The 24,036-nt window shown below is 37.5% G+C and overlaps 1 protein-coding gene across 6 annotated transcripts in view; it reads right to left on the bottom strand.

Annotated features, from left to right (window-relative positions):
• Positions 1-24,036, bottom strand: part of PDE11A (phosphodiesterase 11A) — a 131,080-nt gene that overhangs the window by 60,925 nt on the left and 46,119 nt on the right. For all 6 annotated transcript variants that reach the window (XM_069861038.1, XM_069861041.1, XM_069861042.1 and 3 more), the window contains exons 3-9: positions 17,596-17,685; positions 15,341-15,481; positions 11,793-11,857; positions 6,907-7,042; positions 4,386-4,461; positions 2,862-2,929; positions 2,405-2,497 (exon numbers count right to left, since the gene is read on the bottom strand). In XM_069861038.1, the coding sequence (XP_069717139.1) occupies positions 2,405-2,497; positions 2,862-2,929; positions 4,386-4,461; positions 6,907-7,042; positions 11,793-11,857; positions 15,341-15,481; positions 17,596-17,685 (669 nt within the window). The remainder of the gene's footprint in view (positions 1-2,404; positions 2,498-2,861; positions 2,930-4,385; positions 4,462-6,906; positions 7,043-11,792; positions 11,858-15,340; positions 15,482-17,595; positions 17,686-24,036) is intronic.

Genomic DNA, 24,036 nt, shown 5'->3' with positions numbered 1-24,036 from the left:
GCATCCTACTGTCAACCTTTCCCCATCATTTACTTACATTTTGGTCTTCTGTTTCTTAGTCAGTATTATGAGAATTCTTTATGAGAAACAGTACCTGTACATCTGGATAAGAACCTTATTATGGCATTCATCAAATTGATTTATTTCACACCTAGTATCAATGTCATTTTCAAACACTACTTATTGCCATCCTAGCTAAATACATAAATACTAATAAAGTACTCTATTACTGAAAAATGGATTCATGGTCCTTCAGCATATACTATTATTTTGTTCAGTATGTTTCTATTGTGTCTTCAATCACTTTACACAAATACTATTATGAGTTGTTGCTCATTTATAGGAAGTATTACTCTTCACTGAAGCATAGTGGCCATTTATCAAACCCATAATCTACATTCAAGCCCTATGGCTATTAGTCTTCTTTAGATCAAAACTGTGTTTTAAATCGAGAAATTTAAGTTTCCTTGATTTCAGTAGTTAATAACAAATGTCTATGCTGACTTTCATCCCTATGTATCTGAGTGCAATATCTGGTGCTGCTTTTTTCCCTTGCCAGGAGGAGTATTCATTTTAAGGTGTCATATTATACAAGCATCTGGGGCATAGGGTTGGGGTTGTTCAGTCTAGAGAAGAAAAGGCTCTGGGGAGACCTTACAGCAGCCTCCCAGTACTTAAATGGGGGCTACAGGAAAGCTGGGGAGGGGCTCTTTATCAGGGAGTGCAGCGATAGGACAAGGGGTAATGCTTTTAAGCTGAAAGAAATATTTTACTGTGAGGGTGGTGAGGCAAAGGAACAGGTTGCCCAGAGAAGACATCGGTGCCCCATCCCTGGAGGTGTTCAAGACCAGGTTGGATGAGACTTTGAACATCGTGATCCAGTACAAGGTGGGTGTTGGAACTAGGTGATCTTTAAGGTCTCTGCCAGCCCAAACCATCCTATGATTCTATGATATGTAAAGAATCAGGAATCTTGCAGGAGGCCTGAAAAGGAAAGTTCTTAAACTCTTCTTCCTAAGTGAATACATATACAGGAATAATAAAAAGGTCACTTCTGCTTAGGATGTTTTCTAACACAAACAGTCCTATTGACTTCAAGAAGCCTTAACGTGCCTTATGTACTTTACAGGATAGATGCCCAATATATAGATAAATAACCCCAATGCAAAGAAAAAACAATGTCTTCATAGCAATGATTTGATTTTCATTTGAATAGGGAGAAATTCAGGTCAATGCTGGTTTTGTGGTTCTTATTGTAATGCTGGATAGCGTACAAATTCAAAGATGTTGCACTGTTAAAGAGCACACACATTAGGGTTTGGTAGATCATTTTCTTCTCTTATCACTTGTTAAATTTAAAATAATATTGAAATCTTAGTGACATTATCCTTTTATCAGAGGAATGTTTTAAGATTAATCAGTCTCACATAATGGTTTTTAAAAGACCTTAAATTTCATTCAAACCATTCTTAATTATTTAGTAGGAATAACAAATTTCTAAAGCTATTCTCAAAACTCCAAGTTTTGTTTTCACGAAGATTATTTTTAATCTGATCATGTTTAAAATCTCCAGAATATAATAAAGAATAGAGCTTCATTGATGAATCAGCTTACAGAAGTTTAAAAATCATATTTCTTTTTGAAGTGTTTTGCATTTTAGAGTTTGTTTTACATAAGCTCAGATTTGACTCTTCATGGCAGGGAGGCAGAAAATGGAAAAAAAATTCTATAAAGGCAATGGGCAAAAAAGAGAAAGCTTTCCATCCATTTAGCTACTCTATACGTATTTTACAGAAAGACATGACATGTTGGAATATCAGGACCTAGCATTCTATGGCCTTGACCCACAGCATAGCACTTAATAAAGCTGCCAGCCATCCTGCTTTGACTTTATTCCAGTAAGACATATATCTGATAAGGGTTCAGCAGGTGTTGCTTTTGATATTAAAAAACTCAATGATTATGATTATTTTTTTTCAAATTTTACCCTGTTCACAGTATATTTTACTTAAACTTTACAAAACTAGAGAAACAGGCTAGCTAAAATAAATTCTAAGGAAGATTCAGTTCCTGATGGACAAGAAAAGACATGTAACGCCTAGATTAATTCCTAACACTTGCACCCGTAAGAAACTAGATTCTCCATTACCACTGTCTGCCCTTCTCATATAAAAAACATAGGCATTAAATGAGATATTCAGGTTCAAAATTACTTAAGCTGTTCATGAGCCCTATAGCTAAGCTAAGAAAAGTTTCCCTTCAGCATTACCTAAATTAGATAACACTCTAAGCGGCAGAGGTAGATACACAAAATGAGGCTAACTACAACAAATTCAGAAGCAGTAGGTTCTTTTACATGTGGTACTTATGATCAAGAAAAGGTTTCATTAAGATGTACACTTACGTCAAGAGCCACCGACTGTTTTGCCCAGGATTTCTTCACTTGGTCATACATAATTGTGTTGTTGATGCCCAGACCACAGAAAATAACAAAAGCCTAAATTTAAAAAGAGAAAAAAGAGAAGAAAGTGAATTATAATCAAATTATAATACAAACACAAATATGAATGCTGGCTTAATCACTAAAAGGAATTGCAAGGAAGTACTAGGAACAATCACTCTTAAGCAGGGAAGTCACTGACCTCAACAAGACAAGAAAAATCAGATGCAAGAAACTTGTTTTAATTACAATGCAACCTTATTAAGTGAGGACTTCTGAGAATTAATCTCAAACCATAAATATAGATAACACTCTTTCCTGCTTCAAAGAGTAGCCTTACAAGAAATACAAGTAGCATTACACAGAAATACAAAATCCTGCTGAAAATATTTTATTGCTAAAAAAACTGAATTCCTCTTACTTCAAACAGTCGCTGGTCAGCATCGTCAAAGGGTTTCCCATCAAGCCTGTTCAACACTTGAGCTACTCCTTTAAGAAAGTGGAGTGGTTATTTAAGAAATAACATGAATTATAATTTTCATTCATTAATTCACAATGCAGAATATCTTATTCATTGGTAACATCTTTCAGACCGAAAAGAAAAACTGCAAATATTTTTTAAATCCTTGAACAGACAAGCATGCAAAAGTATGCTTGTTTTGATACCAAGACTCAATTTACTACTCTTAACTACTGAAGTGTAATATTGCAAATCTAAAAGTTAATCACAAAGCTTTTCACAAAAAGTTAAAGATGTCTTAGGGAAAGAGCTTGAGCACTGTGCTAAGAGCCATCATGTAAGCTGTCCTAGCAATTTAGAGTTGCTAATATCATTTGCTGAATCAGTACCTTAATTCCTAAAATCTTAGTTGGTTTAGCATCATCTGGGTATCTAAGTCCTTCCCCCCCCCAACCCCCATGACTGGTCCACATATTTATTGTATGAATGAAAAAAAAAATGTAATTTCCTTAATCCCCTTGAAAACAAAAAGGTCTTCAACACTTTTGGCTCTAGCTAAACTGAGTTCTGTTGCAACAAACTATTTCTATATAATTTAGCTCCAATATGCCCTTAGCAAAACAAGCTATTAGCAGTCAAGGGTTTGTTTTCTCTCTTCTTAAGGTAATACACAATTCACAACAAAAAACGAGCCATATTTTTAAAAGACCCGATTCCCACATTGTCTCTGCTGAACAAGCTCAAAGAAGATCTTGATCCCGCATGGCACTGAGTGCCTTCAGCAATGCACTGCTGATCTCGGCTCTCACTGACAGTCACAACACATACTGATGTAAGTCTTGCCCTGATGGTTTAAATTGCTTAGACTTGAAATCTTCTGTGGACAGTTAACAGAGGAATCTGGCACTGTTATTTACAAATTGTGCTCCTTTTTGTGCGAAAACTGAGTAGTAATGCAGAGCCAGTTGCAGGTGTACCATAGCTAGGAAGTTTCCTATCGAACAAGCAATAAAACCCTGTCACGGCATGATCCAGCAGACACCACTGCCACAGGCAACTCTGACAGCTGCCACAGCCTCTCCAGGTAAGTATTTTCTGACTGTCTAGTTTATTATTAAAGACAGAAATGACCCCCTCTGCTCGACTGCAGAAAATTTCCCAAGCTGTGTATGAAAAAGGGAGACCCAAGAAAACTATCAAAGCATATCAAACATATTTCACTAATATTGTGAGAATTTCTGTTTTCACCTCACTACTCTTCAAATTTCAATACAACATAAAACAATAGCACAATGGGAAAGCTGTAAAGTCCATGCAGTACCCAAGTCAAAATATCCCTTCTTGGATACTAAGCATGCATACTAGGTACCGTAACTTCTTAACAATATTCAGGTGGGAAAAAGAAGAAAAAGGAAGACAGAATTAAAAATATATAATTAAATTTACGTTAGTGCAAAAACAATGCAGCAACAAGGAAGGTCTTACCAATTATTTGGTGGTTGCTATTCCATATAGGAACACACAGAACAGACCTTATGTGAAAGCCAGAAATCTGGTCAGCCTAAGATGTGGAAATGAGAGCTACCATCAACAGTAGGTACCATTTGCATCCTTTTACAATCCAATATTAGAAATGTCAAGTAATAAGTTTACATTTACAAATGTCATTCCATATGGATCAGTTCTCATTCTGCTGAAACCTCATTCATAGCGAGATTAATCAAAAGTCAAAGGATTATTCTAAAAATCGCCAAAGGAAATACAAACAATACCACATCTGCCACAGAAAGCTTATACTATTTGACTTTGATATGGAGTTAAAAAACAAACTGCAATTGAGGCAATGCCCTCAACTGACTGTCCTCAGTCAATTCCTGGATCACTTGCACTGGTGGATCAGTAGGGACAACCTCTACGGAATAATTGTGCCTTAGAATTACTCTTCTCAATTGTTAAAACTGAAATTGGATTTAGCAAAGCAGCTATAAAACGAGGCTTACAGGAGATATACATTTTCACAGGAAAGGCAAAATTATGGAACTGTGCAGAAGTGCAAGCTAGGAAGAAATGGAAGGATGAGATCAAAACCAAGATTTGATATTTTCTATATACGTTTAATTGGTTCTGTAGCTCTTAAGAGAATTTCTGCCTGATTTATTGTTTTCTGCCTAGTATAGTAAAAAAACTTTGCAATTTATTGTAAATGTCACTGATTCTCTCTTTTTAATGGTTGATAAGCTTTACTAGTGTCATTGCTAAAATATCTGAAGTAAAGAAAATGCTTTTTTTCAAAATAGATTAGAGTAAGAGTGGAATGAGCCCACTCATAGGAGATCAGGAGATGTTCTCTTACTAAAACTGCCAGCGCTCTAGGCAATCTGCAACAGAAGAAGAGTAAAAGACCAGCAATAATTCATATACAGGAGTCAGTATGGGAACACACTGATCTCCTAGATAGCAAAATACATACCTCAGATTTTACTCGAGTACTGCTTATTCGTACATACTCTGAACTCATCACTGAAATGCACATAGTGTGCCACCTAAAATCCATGGGAGTGGAGGAACAATTGTCTCAATTGTTCAATGAAAATGCTTTGGCATTAAATTCTCGGTAAATGACTTGAAAATTGAGCATCAACATTTGAAAATGACAGCATTTTAGGAGTAAAAAAGAGTGCGTTTAATAGAACCAGAGAACAGAATATCTGTTCATAAATACAAATGCATATTTGATTCTAACTACATCATAAGCAATAACATTTTTCCTACTACACTTGACTGTCTAGAAATCATTGATTGTAACAACTCAATTTAAATATTAAATTTGCATAGGAACCCATTAATAGAAAATAATTACTGTCCTTTATATTAAGTGTTTTCTTTTCTCTATATAAACTGCAGTGTCCCTAACTCGGAAAGGACTAACTGTGGAATAAATAAGAGATAGCTGAATTCTTCAGGACATGATACATTAAAAATACAACTGCAAACATATCAAGGATTGGCTTGTTTTATTATAGCATCTCTCTTTGGCAAGAAATACACCCCAGGCGTTAATTGTACTTTTTGAAAGTCTGAACAAATTATCATCAACAAAGTTTTCTTGTACACTTCTACAGCAGGCTCCTTTTATTTCTCTCACTTTCACAAATTCTGTTGGTTTGAGAGACAATTCCTTCCATCACACATGGAATATTGCTGGAACCAAACAAACTCACAATATGAAACACTTCTAAGAGCACTTACTATGTAATATAGTTTAGCGAGCTTGCTGACCAAGGCTGTCCACTGCTTAATGTGCTGTCCAACTGCTGGCCCACTTCCCTATAGTAACACTGCTTCACTGGATAGAACTCAGTATAGATTTTGTCCCTCCATATGCCTTTAATATTTATTTAACTTTTAAGTATGTGGTTTTGTCTGTATCTACAACTTCCTAATTGAGGCTGGAATGAATACCTTAGGATACATAAACAGTTTTTATAAAGAGCGATATGTATCTTTTAGAAATACCTAATTTAGTGTACATATTTTATTTGTGCAAATTGAAAGGTCAGTTGGCGAAGTTAGATCACAAACAACATTCATCTCTCTAAATACCAGTTCTGTTTACACTCTATATGTGTACGGTCCCAGTCACCCTGACAGCTAATAATGATGGTGCTGCTAACACTGAACACCAACAGTGGAATTTTCAGTGATAAAAATCAGTTTATATAAATATTAAAGTACTTGATAGAGGAAGGTATCACTTCTAAACAGAAAAAAATATTAATCATGGACAGACTAAGTAACTGCCTAAATCAGACACTAATTCAGTCACATGTGTTTACTGTATAAAGCCATATCAACACCAGAAGACCAGAAGGAAGAAAAACTGGAGAGCAAAGATAATTAAAAATAGTCACGTGTTTTATAGGCACTTGAATATGATGACAAAATTGTGGTATATTAGTTGTAATGTCAAAAATATGATGCATATTTACATTTCTAAAAATCTTACTTCAGCATCAAAGCGAGGATCCTGATAGGCATCACTGATATTCACTGGGAGACCCGTGGAAGCTACGAGTTCAGCAATGCTATTATTTATTAGCCAGTCAGAATAAGATGATGATTTCTCCATGCTGTCTTTGAAACTATAAAAGGGCATAGCAAAAGAAAAGAATACAGTCAACATTGCTTGGAAGTCCAACATGCCTTACAGGCACACTCACAGGAGCAGCAGAACCACTCGCAGTTATTAATGATTACTAAGCATTGTCTATGGAAAAATAATCTGGTATTTATTGAAACTGTACATCAAAATTCTCTCCTTCCAACAATACATTCTATTGAAAATAGCATCCATCCCTCACGTAAGATAAATACAGCACTTAATAATGAAATACATTTACACTTCAGTCAAGAGCGAGGTTACATTACAAGCTTCTGTGGTATAAAGGCTTGCTTATCAAAAGCGACTGATTTTGAATAACATTTTCTGTAGAGCTACCTGAAAGTACATAATGTTAAGAATTTAATTTTTGAAATTAGTCTAATAATTTGGGGTATTTTTAATTCATGTTTCCAATATTTTTTCTGACAAGGGAAATGCCATTTTAAAAATTTTTGTCTGAAATGCCAGACCTCAATGACTGAAGAATGGATTATGAAATAGGTCTTAAAACCAATAATGTAAGTGCGTTGCAGAGGTGGATCCAAGTAGACATAAAATACATGAAGGTTTCCCTTTTTCTCTTTTTCCTGACTGAGTTTCTCCCACAGCTGCTGACGGGCTAGAGAGTTGTCAGTAAATGAGCATAATGCACTAGAAATATAGGCTGAAAGCACCACGCTCCACCACAGCTTCTTCAGAAGTCTCAGTATTTACACAAACCTTAAAGTCCTCACCTTAGACCTCAACTAATCAGAAGGAAAGTTACCAATGACTGACTGCGAACAGGTTTTTGACAATTGGCAAGGTGTAGCTATTCATGTGTGAATAAATGAATGCAAGTTGCCTTAGTTTTGAGAAGAAAATTGATCAATTTTCAACACTTGAGAAACGCTGCTTAGAAAACAGTAACTCTGAGTAGCCATGGAAAAGACCACAGTTGCTTGAAGCTTCAAAGTAACGCACGTGAATGAAAGAAGGATGCACATTAAAATACTTGAAAGACTCAATCAAACTGAAAGGATTGATTTTTGTTGGCTGCATTGATTTCCTGGAGACTACTTCAGCTAAGTCAGTAATTTGAAAGAAAACTCAATATTCTTAAAAGACTATAAATAAAGATAATAATAATGATTTACACAAATAAGTCTAAGTGTATCAACTTCCATTTGGGATAAGAATTTTGAGTGACTATAATAAATGTTAAGTGTATACTTTGACAGCAACCTTTACATAAATATAATGTTTTCTGAGCCAAGTAGAAAATTCACATTTATAATTTAAAATGTGTTTCAGGACATCAATACTTGAGAAGCAAAAAAAATCTTTAAGGATAAGAATCTAATTTCAAATACATAGCTCCCAGTTCATACCTTAAAAATCTGAATGATTATTATAATACAAGCCACTTTAAATCATGACCTTATTGTAGGTGTCAAGCATTTTAAGCAGCAGATGAATTCAAGAACAAGAAATTATATAATTCAGGAAGAAGTTTTAAAAGTGTGTTCTACTATGTTGTCTCAATTCCTAGCAAGTGAAACACTCAACTTTCACTAGAAGGAAATATCAATTATTAATTCTGATGCAAACTACAGCCAGCTGGCTCCCTCTCCATCCTCAGCAGCTCAGAACACTCAGAAGCTACTCTAAAAATCACAAATAACAATTTTCTCCAAACTGTGGAAAGCCATGAGTGAGTCTGGCTGGACTGATGCAGGCAGCTGCATACCACCATGTCCCCGTCTTGCACACGCTCTACCAGGAGCACCACAAGGACAGGCATGAGAGTAAATCCAGCTCAACAGCACTGAGTAGTGCTGTAGGCTTTGCCTATGCAGCTGCTGGCCTCCCTATCTTCCCTAAAGCTTCCCTGACAGGGATGGCAGAAAAGTACAGTAGCAAAGTGGTGTAGCCAAAATCATTGGTACTGTCAATCCTCTTTAAACAGTGACATAACCCCTTCCAGCTCCTAGGACTAGAAGAGCTTTATGAAGCATAAAAATACTGCAGGGAAAGGAGTGATACCTGAGTGTGCACCATCCCAGGGACAGCGATGGTGCAACACCAGTAGCAGCAATTTCAGCACTTCCTCTGTGCCAGACCCATTGAGAAGGAGCACAGGTATTTTCTCCCATGCAACTCATAATGGCTCAGGCAGCTGACCTTTCCATTACCAGTGGTGCTCAAGTTAGAGACCTTTAATCTCAGCTACAGCATCTGCCAAGATGATTTCTTTTGTGTAGGGAAGACACTGCTGACAGCACTTTCCTTTGGGTTCATACTCATCCAGAATACATCAGAATTGAACCCTCAGGGTTTCTAAAAGTTATGTAATCTTTTATGAAAACCGAGAGAAAATTTAGCAGACTTAGCAAACCTACACCTCAAGAACAAAATTATTGGCAAAAAGGAGAGCATCAGTGTGCCATGGATAACAAATCTGATCATGGCGTGTGCTGGAAAACCGCAAACTGAACAGACAAATGCAAGTATGGTCCTGCAAGATATTTTTTTACAACTTACAACAAAGAAAAATGTACAAGTATTCATTATAGTATTTAGGGACTAAAAATGTCAACTGCTATTAGCCAGATGTACGAAAGGTAAAAGAAAAACCAATTTCTTTTAAAACCGTGTGAGAAAATATGTTAGCACATGAAAAGTTATATTATCCTTGGAGGTTCTTTCTCTTTCAGATAAAACTTATAACTAGAACTGTTCACAGCCTATAATCTTTCTGGATTTCCAAGAAAAATTCAATGAAAAAATATTCATCGTCATTGATGTCATGGTAAAGAAACTCATCTTGCCACTTTTTTCCACATGAAACGTCTCATGACTTTACATCAGCTACAGCTGCAGAGTGTAGAATGAAAAGGACAAAACACACTAGAAAAAATGCTCAAATGTCAAGGGCTTGCTGCATTGTTTTGCATCCTAAATAACCTTTATTTTCCCACTGTAGTGCCAATAACTCAAGCTGTGCTTGTGCTAGATCCAAATGTGACATCATATCTGCCAGTCTAACCTTGGTCTTTGTAAAACCAACTTCACTCTCCACTGGATGAAAAACAAAATAAAAAAGCAATAAATCTTTACATTAAGATGCACAGAAATAGACCTTCATAAATCTTAAAGAGCCTAGCTACTAGGTTACATGTGTTTATTCACATCTCAGACTAAAGTTAAAATAATCTTGACTACATGGAGAACTGGCTACAACAAACTGCTTTTTGGTAACGTGCTAATATAACTATGGTAACAAGAAATGAGCCAGCTTGGTTATCTTGACACTGCTCTATATTATTTTAACTAATCTGGCTTCACATCAAGTTTGAGAAAAACAGGATTAACAACCACATCCTTTGATTCATACTCTTGTCCCCAAACAAAAGGAATGTATTTTCACCCATTTAATTAACTTAGGAAAGATCAACTGCTACTTTTTGTCAAAAGCAGTAACTTGCAGATGAATCAGCAGATTATTTATCCATATTTAAGACTTCCTAACTTTTATTACTTGCTTTACTTTTGCATTTGCCTCACCATTCCCACTCCTCAACTAGAAGATAGGGCATAGGAGACATTTAGCTTCTACCTCTCTTACTATGTGGCCCTCATCTCTGCTGCACATCTTAGAAATAACACTACTGATGTCTGCAGTGCTGTGAGATCAGTCCATGAAAAGCATTAACAACTACAACCTTCCGTAATCCAGAGTAAAATGTGCAACTTACCTTAATAAAGTGGTAGCTTCTTACCACACTGGAGGTGAAGAAATAAAACAAAGAAGGCAAAGCAACCAAAAATATTTGTAAAAGCTGCTTAGAGGACAAAGTAATCTTCAAGTTTGCTAAACTATGGGTAGTAAGTTAGACAGAAGGCTAGGTTTATCATTATGACAGCCACCTGACATGAAAAAAAACTAATACAGAACCAGTGTGAATTGATTTGCATAAAATGCGTATGATAATCACTGAGTATGGGCCCTGAAAGGTAGGGGAAATCTCCCCACAATAGCCCTGGATCTTCATTCACTTATTTGATGCGTAGAACATTTTACGTGTTCACATTTATGTGAATAGTTGCTAGCTACAATATTTTGTAGGAATTAATACGCTAACCCCACATTGACAAAACCCTATTACTGCTTACAATTAGCCCTTTATCAATGGTTAAATAAATATCCTACTAAGAAAAACATATAATTCTATTTTGACTGGGCTCCCAAACAAGATTTAGTTGAAAGAACAAAATTTCTAGGAAATGCATGTTTTCTGAGATTTTTAGGCTTTCCAACTTGACAACAGGAGTAGAAATAAAATTTTACTGGAAATCTTTCAACACAACTGCAAGGAGGCATTTTGTAACACAAACAAGCAGTCGAAAATAATGTCATGATTTTTAATTCAGCACTAACCATACTAAACAACATTTGTGTGTTTCTCTAGGAGTTCAGTAACAAAAAGTTATCAGTTATTTCCTGATTTCTTCTCTGAGACACTGATAAAATATTAGCACATATATATAAAAATATAGGCATGTATATTTATTCAAACAAGTCTCCATTTGACGCAAGTGGGAGTACTGTCCATGTAAAAACTGTAGCCTCACACTTTTCAACCAAATTTACCTGAAGTTGTGTAAGAAAGTAAATCTAAGATCAAGCAAATTTAAAACTATGTTAAAAATAAAGTAATTAATTACCCATAGAAGACATAAGCACTAACCTGTTGTCGGTATCAGCACTGCATTTTGGAGATAACAGCTCAAAAGATTTTGTAAATTTCACCACCTGTCACAAAAAAAGTAACTTAGAATAGTTAAGATGAATAAATATGCAAGAAAACAGCAATGTAACATCCTTATGTATAAACTGGTTTTATCCAATGGTCTTAGAATAAAAAAATCAATCTGTATTTCTCCAAAGATTTCATATTCAAAATACATACTGTGCACAGTTCAAAATCAAACAATATATAATCAAATTATACCTCTATATTACTTTATGAAACTATTTTTTACAACAGAATATGCTTCCCTTCAAGGGACTTTGGAATAGGAGTCATGGAGCTTCAACTATGCGTTTGTTTTTTTTTTTTTAAAATAACAAAGAGAAAGACCCATTTTCACTACTAATTGCAACTAATATTCCCTGAACAATAATATTCCTGCCAACAGCACATAAGCGAAACATTTTTAAGAGTGGTTAACGTGACATAGAACATGAGCAATGGTTTTGGATATTGGTATGAGTCCCCATCTTCCACTTCAGTTCTGTACTGTAAAAGCTTTTAATGTGATGTAGAAATAATATTTTAGGCATAGCTCAGCATAGAGCTACTCTATGGAGATCTATTTTAAGTATACGTTGAGCTTCCAAATGGGGAAATCAGGAAAACAACTTTTGCCATTTGTAAAAATGACCAAGTGGGTGGCAAGATGTCATTCTACTACTCCAAATTAACCTAAGATCTATGACTGTTTACAAAAAGTTTAGCCATCTACATTTCAGAATGAGAACTCATAGCTGGTAGATGAGAAAAGGCCTCCACGTGCAAAGGCAGAAACAGCACCCAGAACAGAAAAATCAAGTGAACAATGCCACCCGCAGCCTGCTACTAACACAATGTACTGTTGTGTGAAAAACAAAAATCATGTTATACTTGCGAACATAGTGGCATTTCATAAGAATGTGGTAGTACTCTACATTGTAATTATGATAGTGTGTGGGGTCTAGAAAGAGAACAAAACTAGAAACATTAAAATTCTTTAACAGAGATAAAATGCAAATCTCAACTTGCTTTTATGAATGGTAGTGTAATTTGGGGCACACTTCACTGAAAGTACTTGATTTTTCTTAGTTTAAATTAAATAAGAATCATATCTTTCCTCCAGGAAAGAAAATAATGGGTTTTTTTCCTGCCAAACACACAAACTTATGATTCTGTCTCTGATAATCATTTAGACCTGTCACAGCCCAGCAACTAGTAATCAATTACGGAGTCAGTGAATCCAAAGATACTTGGATAAAAAAAAGAATGACATTACAAGTGACATTTTTATCCTTCAGCCACTTCTAATATCAGTAGAAAGGAGGATTGGTAGTGCTGAATAGTCTGAAAACACTGAAGGGAGCTACCAGTATAAAGGCAGTCACTTATTTTACTACTACTAACAATAGTCATAAAAATCTTAAACATTTTTTAAGAGGCTCTCACACCCTACCAATGGCATTACTACAAAGTCTCAGTGAAAGCCCATCTCAAAACTGCTAGAAATTCAGCTCTTGAGAAACACTTGCATATAGCTTATATCCATCTGTTCAGCTTAGCAGAGTTCTGTAATAAAATAATTGTTCCTTGGTCAAGTGGACAGAGCAATTGCAAAAACCAAACATACATCTGTAATGCTTCAAGTCATAGTTTCACTTCATCTGCTCAATGCAAAAGCTTCTTCCTGTCACAAGAACAAGTACGTAACTACCCAGACATTTGTAGGCAAATGCGTCTTTTCCAATGGATTTTCTGATATCTTAGGGAAAAATTACTAGTTCAAGACAACAAGAGGACTTATCTTTCCACAGTATTTTCATCATTTAGGAACTGAGACTGGTTCTCATCATTTATTTTGGAAAGTATTAAATAAACTTGTTAAAATGTGTAAACGTAGCTACTCCCAGACATACCCATGCAAACACAGCTAAAGCAAGTAGAAAACTTTCAGGAAGAGACAAATCCCATGGAGCAGTGGCCACCAAAATAGCTGAGAAAACTCGCTGTGCTGCAGGTTTAGCCCTTACTGTCTCACTGTTTTTTGACATTAAAATACAACCTCCCTCCCATTAATGAAAAGTTCAGAAGCTGACGACCGCTGAAAAGACCACTGAGTTGCTGAACAGACAGGATGATCAGTCAACAGACTCTCAGTAAGTTCATTTTCACCCGTTATTTCTGAGGGACCAGTACTCTGATTAAAGATGTACCGCATCAGATACTAGAATAGTAACTACATAAGTATTTCAATTTGCAACAGTTAAACAACAACAAGGCATGCAGAAGTATGAACACTAGAAACGTCAGCAAAGAGGCCTGATAATTATTTATTGGAATGTATGCAGAAAAGTTTAGTTCTAAAAATGAGCATTAAAGTTTTGTTTGATGATGCAACTGTTTCTGGTTCTGAAACTGCTTGCAAGCACTACCTGTTTAATATGGCATTAGTCTGTAAACATTAGCAAGATCATAAATTCCAAGTAAATGTAAACGAAGATACAGAATTTTTCTTTCCTTCTAATGGTTATACTATGAAAGAAAGGAACTGAGCAAAAAAAAACTTGATAATAAATTAGGTAATTTTTCTTTTTTAGCAGGCCAGAGGAGCACCTTGCTCCTCAGTTAAGCTAACCTGGCTGCTCTGTAGTAAGCACTAATTCTATGACACAAACAACTGAGAATCACAGCACATCAGCTGGATCACACCACTGATCATTAGATCCATCAGCAACTTACAGACATTCCATTAAACACCTTTAAATGACACGGAATCATAAATGTACCTTTCTGTTTCTACTTGAAAAAGTGGCCGCACTGGGTTTGGCTGGAATAGAGTTAGTTTTCTTCACATCAGCTTGTGTAGCGATATAGTCTAGTTTTGTGATGAAAACAGTGTTGATAACACAGGGATGTTTTTATTACAGCAGAACAATACATACAGCATCAAGGCATTCTTTGTTTCTCACCCTGCCCCCTCAGTGAGTACATTGGGGGGTACACAATAGACCGCGAGGGGACACAGACAGTAATAGTTGACCCCAGCTGACCAAAGGGATATCTCATGCCACATGACGTCACACTCAGCAATAAAAGCTGTGGGAAGGAGGGGAAACTGAGGCACTTTAAAGAATTACGGCATTTGTCATCCCAAGTAATCATTACATATGATAAAACCCTGATCTTCTGGAAATGACAGAACACCTGCCTGCCAACTGGAAGTAGCATATGAATTCTTTATTTTGCTTTGCTTGTGCACACAGCTTTCACTTTACCTACTAAACTGTCTTTATCACAGCCTATGAGTTTTAACACTTTTAACCTTCCAACTCCATTCCCTGTGGGGCTTAGCTGCTTATTGGTTAAGAATCATTTAAGAACGATGTGCTGGAAGAATACTTGCTGTCCAATACTTACATATGATATGAAACAGCTTCACCACAATACAAGCTGCTGGTCCACCACTCAAGTATTAGCTTTTCTACAGAATGTGCAGACATACTTACTGGTGATTCGATATCTTCCAGAAGTAATACTGAGCACCGTTCACATTTCAGCAGAGTTTGGGCCCGATGCATAATTTTCTTGACAATTTTCTCTAAGTCAGTCTGTTCCTCAAAGAGGTCATTCACTACTTCCAGTAAAGCCTGCACACAATGATAGAAAACTCTTGTGTTGGCTGTAGAATAAATAAATACATGGAGAATTGCAAAAGAGACATAACCTCTGGTATTGATTTTAATAAGAACAATCCACTGAAATCTTCATTCAAATAAAGTTCTTACTGATTATGGCAACGGTCTTGGGGCAGGGGTATCTGAAGAAAGAAGTATTTCTTAGCTCACAACTGGGTACAATCCAGCTTCTGGCAAACGACAGGAATCTTTCAAGCTATTCAAACTACTGTGGTATAAAAATTAAACAATGGCTGCAATGTAACTCTTCAAGTACGCAGTATGGATTGAGTTACTTTATTTGCTATATTGAATCTGCTAGTACATTTAAAACTTTTAAACACCATTTTATTCATTTATTACCATTTTCCATCCTCAAAGCTGGAAAGAGAAAACAACAACACACAAATACTTCCATTATCCAACAGCATTCTGATCTAATCTTTACAACTAACAACACATCTGCAAAATACAATGTTTTAAAATGAAGGGTTTCCCCTCTCATTTAATCAGCTTTAAAGATAATAAGCCATGTTCTTTTTTATCATGGTCCAAAGAACTATGCTTTTTCCTTTACTCCGGTTTAGGGCACTGACACTAAAGAACATCCATATAGGTAAGAATATAAATGTTAGTGCCATTAGCTCTACTAACACAGTAGTCTTCAGCAAAATGTTGGTCATAGTCAGTGGAAGTTGCCACCAGTTTGGTAGGGAAGGCATAGTTATCGGCTTGACCATCAAGTGTTACTTGTCAACTAATTTCAGCCATGGTCTAGGTAAAACTAAAGCCTACCAGAAGATCAAAAATGCCATTAAGTACAGACCACCACATAGCTGTCAAGTGGCAATGATATTTCTTATGCCTCTCATGGCTGAAGCAGCAACAAGAAACAAAGAATCTGTATCTCTAATCTGATTTTCTGATGTATCCAACATCCATTTTCTAATGGACAATAAGAATGTCTGCAATACTTCTCTGCTGAATGTCTGCCTCAGAAGATTAAACACAGACTCCTCAGAAGTCCGTCACTGTTCCCTGTAGGCTGGGAATCTGCAGTAAATTTTAAGTCTCTAAGTATCAAACAATTATATTGTTTGAACATCAAAGAAAAAAAACCTGGAATTTTGGGCAGAACATTTTTTTCCCCCCAAGTCTGCACGCCTCCACCCCAAAACATAGTGGTCTGTAGTCAGATCTGGACATGCTCAGATGCTTCATGACACTTAAATATATACACCACTAGAAAATGGCTATTGTTAGTTTTCAAAGTAGCGGAAAGCATTTGTTTCCATACATGGAAATCACAAAAATTCTGAAAATACAAATGCCAGTGCTCAATACACAGATGCACCCCACTGTGGTTTCCCCTGCTTTGTGAAGCAAGAGTAAATTCAACACTACTAGTGGTATTTCTACTGAAGCTTTGGTGAGCTGTGATGCATAATAACAAAAGTATCATTTCCCACCATTGCAGGAAAGGTGGTTAAAAAAAAAAAACCACCAAAAATTATAAAACCAACTCAGATTACCATTTTATTTTTAAAGACCTCTCTGAGAAGTAAATGATGTGAGCTCAGCGTTATTTTTAGTTCCTTGGAACCTCCTGTCCCAACTCATGCATGGCAACAAATCATGAGTAATGTCTCAATGCAGACACATGCTGTCAAAACCCTGCACATATAGAGGTGGGGTTTTTTTTTTGCTTGTTTTTATAAAGATATATCCACATCATTTGCACATGAATTGAATATTGCAAATTCAGGATGGCAAAAGTTTGATATTTCTGGAATTTTATAAGTTTGAATCTCTGCCAAAGTAACTCTCTCCCCTGTACTGTCACAAACACAATAGTTTCACCACTACAAAACGTGGAACTGACACCAAGAAACAACAGCCATGACCATAAGCACATTTCCTTCCCATGCTCTCTACTTGCTGTCTCAGTCAAGATAGTGATATGTGTTGAAAAAGCATTTTTTTTTAAAAAACAAAACATAGTTAAAACTGCGTGCTTTGCATAGCTGGAATCTATAGGAACAAAAGATGAAAATTTGATATTGGTCTGATATACATTTTTTACTTACCCTGCTTCTGTCATATTCCTTTCTTGAAGCTGCAAATAGCTGAGCATTGGATATGGCAATCCCACAGAATGGGAGATACATCTGCATCACCTAGTATCAAAAGAAACTCGCAGTCATTAAAAACAATTGCAATAGACACTCATGTTGCTACCAAAGATGCCTAAACTTACATGACATGTACTAGGAAGGTCTCACTTCCCAGCAGAACACTAAGCAAAACAAAATCATCACGGGCAGTGCACATAAAATAGCTGGAGCAGAGACTAAATGGGTAGGAAAGAACAAATGTATCTGAGTTCACAGAATCACAGAATAACCAGGTTGGAAGAGACCCACCGGATCACCGAGTCCAACCGTTCCTACCAAACACTAAACCATATCCCTCAGCACCTCGTCCACCCGTGCCTTGAACACCTCCAGGGAAGGTGACTCAACCACCTCCCTGGGCAGCCTGTTCCAGTGCCCAATGACCCTTTCTGTAAAGAATTTTTTCCTAACGTCTAGCCTAAACCTCCCCTGTCGGAGCTTGAGGCCATTCCCTCTTGTCCTGTCCCCTGTCACTTGGGAGAAGAGGCCAGCTCCCTCCTCTCCACAACGTCCTTTCAGGTAGTTGTAGAGAGCAATGAGGTCACCCCTCAGCCTCCTCTTCTCCAGGCTAAACAACCCCAGCTCTCTCAGCCGCTCCTCATAAGGCCTGTTCTCCAGCCCCCTCACCAGCTTTGTTGCTCTTCTCTGGACTCTCTCCAGAGCCTCAACATCCTTCTTGTGGTGAGGGGCCCAGAACTGAACACAGTATTCGAGGAGCGGTCTCACCAGTGCCGAGTACAGAGGGAGGATAACCTCCCTGGACCTGCTGGTCACGCCGTTTCTGATACAAGCCAAGATGCCATTGGCCTTCTTGGCCACCTGGGCACACTGCTGGCTCATGTTCAGTCGCTGTCAACCAACACCCCCAGGTCCCTCTCCTCCAGGCAGCTTTCTAGACAGACTTCTCTCAGTCTGTAGCACTGCATAGGGTTGTTGTGCCCCAAGTGAAGGACCCGGCATTTGGCCTTGTTAAACCTCATGCCGTTGGACTCTGCCCAGCGGTCCAGCCTGTTCAGATCCCTTTGCAGAGCCTCCCTACCCTCCAGCAGATCGACACTTCCACCCAGCTTAGTGTCGTCCGCAAACTTGCTAAGGGTGCACTCGATGCCTTCATCCAGGTCATTGATGAAGACACTGAACAGGGCTGGACCCAGCACTGAGCCCTGGGGAACCCCACTTGTCACTGGCCTCCAGCTGGATTTCACACCATTTCCCACCACTCTCTGGGCCCGGCCATCCAACCAGTTTTCCACCCAGGAGAGTGTGCGCCTGTCCAGGCCAGAGGCTGACAGTTTCTCAAGCAGAACGCTGTGAGAAACTGTGTCAAAGGCTTTGCTGAAGTCCAGGCAGACCACATCCACAGCCTTTCCCTCATCCAGTAGCCGGGTCACTTTGTCATAGAAGGCGATCAGGTTAGTTTGGCAAGACCTGCCTTTTGTGAACCCATGTTGACTGGGCCTGATCACCCGGTTCTCTTGCATGTGCTTCATGATAGCACTCAAGATCACCTGTTCCATGACTTTCCCTGGCACTGAGGTCAGACTGAGAGGCCTGTAGTTTCCTGGGTCCTCCCTGCGGCCCTTTTTGTAGATGGGCACAACATCAGCCAGCCTCCAGTCCAGTGGGACTTCCCCAGTCTTCCAGGACTGTTGGAAGATGATGGAAAGGGGTTTGGCCAGCACATCCGCCAGCTCCTTCAGTACCCTAGGGTGAATCCCGTCTGGCCCCATAGACTTGTGACTGTCCAGTCGGGCTAGCAAGTCTCTGACCACCTCCTCTTGGAGTTCACAGGTTCCAGCAGCAAGGATCCTCTATAACTTGTATGGAAAATTGCTGATTCTCAAGTCTATAAAATGTCTGCTGAAGGCTACATGCAATTACAGCTTCATTAGAAAAAGTAGTCTTTTTTTACTTTTCTGGATTGAGTCACATTCCTGCTGATTTCTAGAGGATATAGACCTTGGAGAATACCAGCAGAGTGGAACACAGCACATTGATCCAAAACTGAGCATCCAGAAATCTGAGACAACAGCAACTGCTGTTCTACTTTTAATCTTCGTTGAACTCCACACTGGCTACAGGTCTACTTAGTTTGTGTTTAACGATGAGTCTTCCGAAAGGATCTTTAGATTTCCTGAATTTTGTAGCTCCACAGCTGCCATTCTGACAGAATAACTGCAAATTTTAAGGGTGCGCATGAAAATAAAAAATCTGACCTTTAGTGTAACTATGAATATCATAATGAGATTGGATACATTTTTACTTGATGGAAATAAATGTTAGCATTTATTGGCCCCACTTTCAAACCTCTAGTCCCAAAAGTAATGTGGCAATGAAAAGCACACAAGAAGTTTACGAACCTTGAGCCATCACAAAAACAGCTAGAAAAGTTATCTTTTTTTTTTACTGAGAAGAAAATATGGTTTTGCAATATTGAAGAACAGTGCTCTCTGGACTCCAAATTCCAAGGCACTGACTCTATATAGAAATTAACATGCATAAAACACTGGTTTATGAAATGTCAAGAATCTGGAAACCTGCTGACTTCTATAATTCTTTTCACTACTCAATCTAATCATGTAATGTGCAGTGCAACTAAGAGACACCAAACTGTTTAAGATAATCTGTAGAAGAAATTAATATGTGCACAGCTATGAAGAAGAAACAAAACAAAACCAAAAGAAACACCCTCCAGGTATAGACGAACCACCCTGTGATAACAGACAAATCAATTATCCCTGTTTACCAAAGAACAACTGACAAAAAAGCCTGCTGCCATTCCTCTTTCATATTTTCTGAACAGTAAGGGTGACTGCTGCAAATTGGAATAAAAATAAACAAAGAAGAAAAATATTTTTAATAGTAACTGAATTTAAAATAAGATTTTTTAACCAAAATAGCAGAATGAAGTAGAAAGCAGTTATTACATTCTGACTTTGAATTACAAATTTAAATCTGAAGTACTCAAGACTACTTTACAAACACCTCTGATACGTTGATGCTATGATTGTTGACACTCCATACGGGTATGGAGCAAAAATATTCAAGTCTTATCTGACTCAGCCACATTAAGGAAGGATCTGGCACTGTTTCCAGATTCACTGCAAGGATTTTCCTCCCAAAGAAAGCACAGAGTTGAGGAAATGGCACATACCACCATAAGCTGGATACTTTTTCCTCCTTTTAATTGATAGGTATATAATTACTAACCTTCTGGTGCTCCAAGGTAAAAACCACTGAACTATAATGCATTGTAATTCTCTTTCCGTTCCTGGTGATTATTGCTATTTTGCCTTAAATTAAAGGACATAACTTATAACGAGCATAAAGCACTGTCCACATTTTCCTATCTTCAGTATGTATATGCTTCAGTAACATAATACTGACTTCTAGTAACCACAAATAAATAAGGAAGATGACTTAATTGTATTGAAAGGACAGAGTATTGTAAGGTTGGTCATCGATACACAAGCAGCACGTGACAGGAAACAACATAGATAAATGACATTTATTTTAATTTTCCTTGGCAAGACAAAAAATCTCATTAAGAAGCAGCTGTTTTCTTTTCCCCTGTCTGCTGTTCTTCCTGCAGCACTGAACAGTCCAGGACAGCCTCCCTCTACCAAACAACATCTGTACAGTTTTTACTGAATACTTTTATTACACAATGAAGTGATTTTAGAGGAACCATTGATACCTGGTCCAAAGGCTGAGTATGCAGTATGATTCCCCTACACTAATGGTCAAAATATTAGTGTAAAAACTCATAGAAAAACCACCTAATACATCTTTATGAAGGACGTAAAATATTTTCCCTTTGCTATACTGAAGGCTATTTTAAAAAACTATTTTTGAAGCAAAATGAAATATATCTGAAAGAAAATTTCCTTTGACATCTATTTTGAACTAATGACAGTAAAAAAACCCTGCATATTTATTACACAAGCAATTGCATAAGAAAGCAAATAAAAAGAATATAAAAACATTAAAAATACTGTTTTAACAGATACAACTCATAAATTTATTTATGCCTAAGTAAGATTAGCCATAAAGATTCATCACAGTATTTTGTGGCATATTAACAAACAAATCAGTAAATATATAATAATATATTTTATTAAAATGATGTTCAATCAGAATAACAAGCTAATCTAGTGAGCCTGATGAGATGTTGGAAAAGACTACTATTGTTTTTTGTGCCAACTATAAGGCATTCAGATACAATAACATAATAAGATTATACTGTGAATTACTTGAACATCTAGGGCCCAGGTAACGTAACCCAGTTTCTCATATCTAACTCCCCAGTGAGTACTGCATCCTTGGGTAGCATCTGCACTTGCCTCACAAATTCACAGGGGCATACAAAAGCTAAAAAGCTGTACTCACACACTGCTCAATATTTTAACAGGCCAGGAAACCATCCATGAAAAGAAGATGAAGTAATGGGCACTGGTTCAATATCTCATCCTCTTAATTTCCAAGTTCAATTATTTCTTTATGGGGTTATTTTATGTTAGGGGTATTAAAACAAAACTACCAAGGGAATGAACAAGATAAGTACTAGAAATTTTAATATGCAATTATGCAATTACTTACATTTTCAGCTAGGTCCTGAAGATGATGTATCTTTTCTGTAAAACTACACCACTAAGATCAAATGACTGCCCTGACCATAGTTACTTTTTCTTCCCAGAGAAGGATATATTATCATTGCTTTAGTGTCTTCACACATCTCCAAAATCATATGTCCAAAGTCAGACCTTTAAATCCACAATATGAAGTAAAGGAGGAGCTTGATACTTGGAAGCACAAAGCATTCCCAAATTCTGCAATATTAACTGTTAGGACAAGAAAGTTGCAGCCTGTGCTTGTTTCATTGGGGTTTTTTTACGGCATCAGTTCTGAAAGCCACATGAAGCACACCGATTCTGCTTTGGAATTCCAGAGGTCAGTCTTCCACAAGTCTCCTCTTCATGATCACAAATTTTACAGGCTAGAAGTTCCTGGTTGCATAGTTATCAGCATCTACACACGTACACTACACCATCACAATGTCTTGAGATGTGCCAGTTATTTGCCTTTTATCTGACTTTTCATGGATGCTTAGACATACTCAGAATGCCTAAGCTAATCAGATGCTTATCAGTGCTCCTCTCGACTGCATAAAACAAGATAAGGGTTTCTCTCATGATCTGGGCTTGAGTTTCACAATAACTTCATACATGATATAATATTTTTTACCATCAGGAACATGCAGGAGACCACCTCTGGCCAAGTTCTTGCTGACAATGCCTGTTTTCAAGAGATACATGTAATACTCCCTTTAAGGCACAGCCTGAGGATGATGGTCCTCACAGAACCTGCAAACCTTTCCCTTGCTACCCAAAAAAGCCTCTGCTGGCTCCTACTTAAAAAGTTCAAAAGAAGGCTATTTTATTGAATTAAGCATCTCATGGGAAATAAGGTTTAAGATTTCTCTTGGCAAGAAAGCATTAAAGACTTTAGTTTCCTAGCCTTAGTGTTGTTTTACCCTCACAAATGGCACAAACTGCACAACCACCACAAAAAGGTACAAAAGTTACTCTTCTTACTCTGCTTAGGAATAGACGTGTTCATATCTGCAGATCTCAAGATATCTTTTTTAATTTTAAATGACAGGTAACAATACAGACATTGCAGCAGGAAGCTGCATGCATGCAGATCTGCAATGCATAAAGTTATTAGCTAATAGTGGAAAACCAGCCAGCGCTGCAATGGCAACACACTGCAGAGGTAAAACGCTAGCTTCGCACTTGCTGGCTGGAAAGCAGCCCTGAGTGCAGCTTCAGCTAAACGCATTGACATTTACAGTGCTTACCCTGCACGTGGCTTTGCCTGCACTGAGCATCCTTGGAGAGCATCCACTGCCCTAACTACTTGACAGATACAGTCTAACTCATGGTTTCTGACATATTTCAAGCACCCCCCTGCCAGTGGTCACAAAAGGAAACAATTTTGATTTCTGATGGAAGGAAGAAGCCTCTCAATAAGGCTTGTTCACCCAGTCTGGCACAAACACTAGGATAAGCTCTCAACAAATGCTTCTCTGGTTCAGCCACTTTCTTTAGCAGCCACAGGAGCTACTTCTCTTTACACAGCTTGCTCGGTAAGCCAATGGGGAAAGGGAGCTAGTACAGGCTTCCTAGAAAGCGGGGTGGGGAAGGGTTTTTAAAGCAGATGTTTTTGTTACACTTTAAAGTTAAGTGTTTTGTGGACATTCTTCAAACCAAGTTGGAGAAGCCAGCTGCCCTTTGAAACACTTCATAAAGCATTAAAAATGGGTTCAGAGAACGAAACATTCTACTGAAAACG

Source organism: Phaenicophaeus curvirostris, chromosome 7 (genome assembly GCF_032191515.1).
Source record: "Phaenicophaeus curvirostris isolate KB17595 chromosome 7, BPBGC_Pcur_1.0, whole genome shotgun sequence".
In the NCBI taxonomy this organism is placed as follows: Eukaryota; Metazoa; Chordata; class Aves; order Cuculiformes; family Cuculidae; genus Phaenicophaeus; species Phaenicophaeus curvirostris.
Note: the sequence above shows the minus strand (reverse complement) of the source record. Positions and strands in the feature narration are given on the sequence as shown.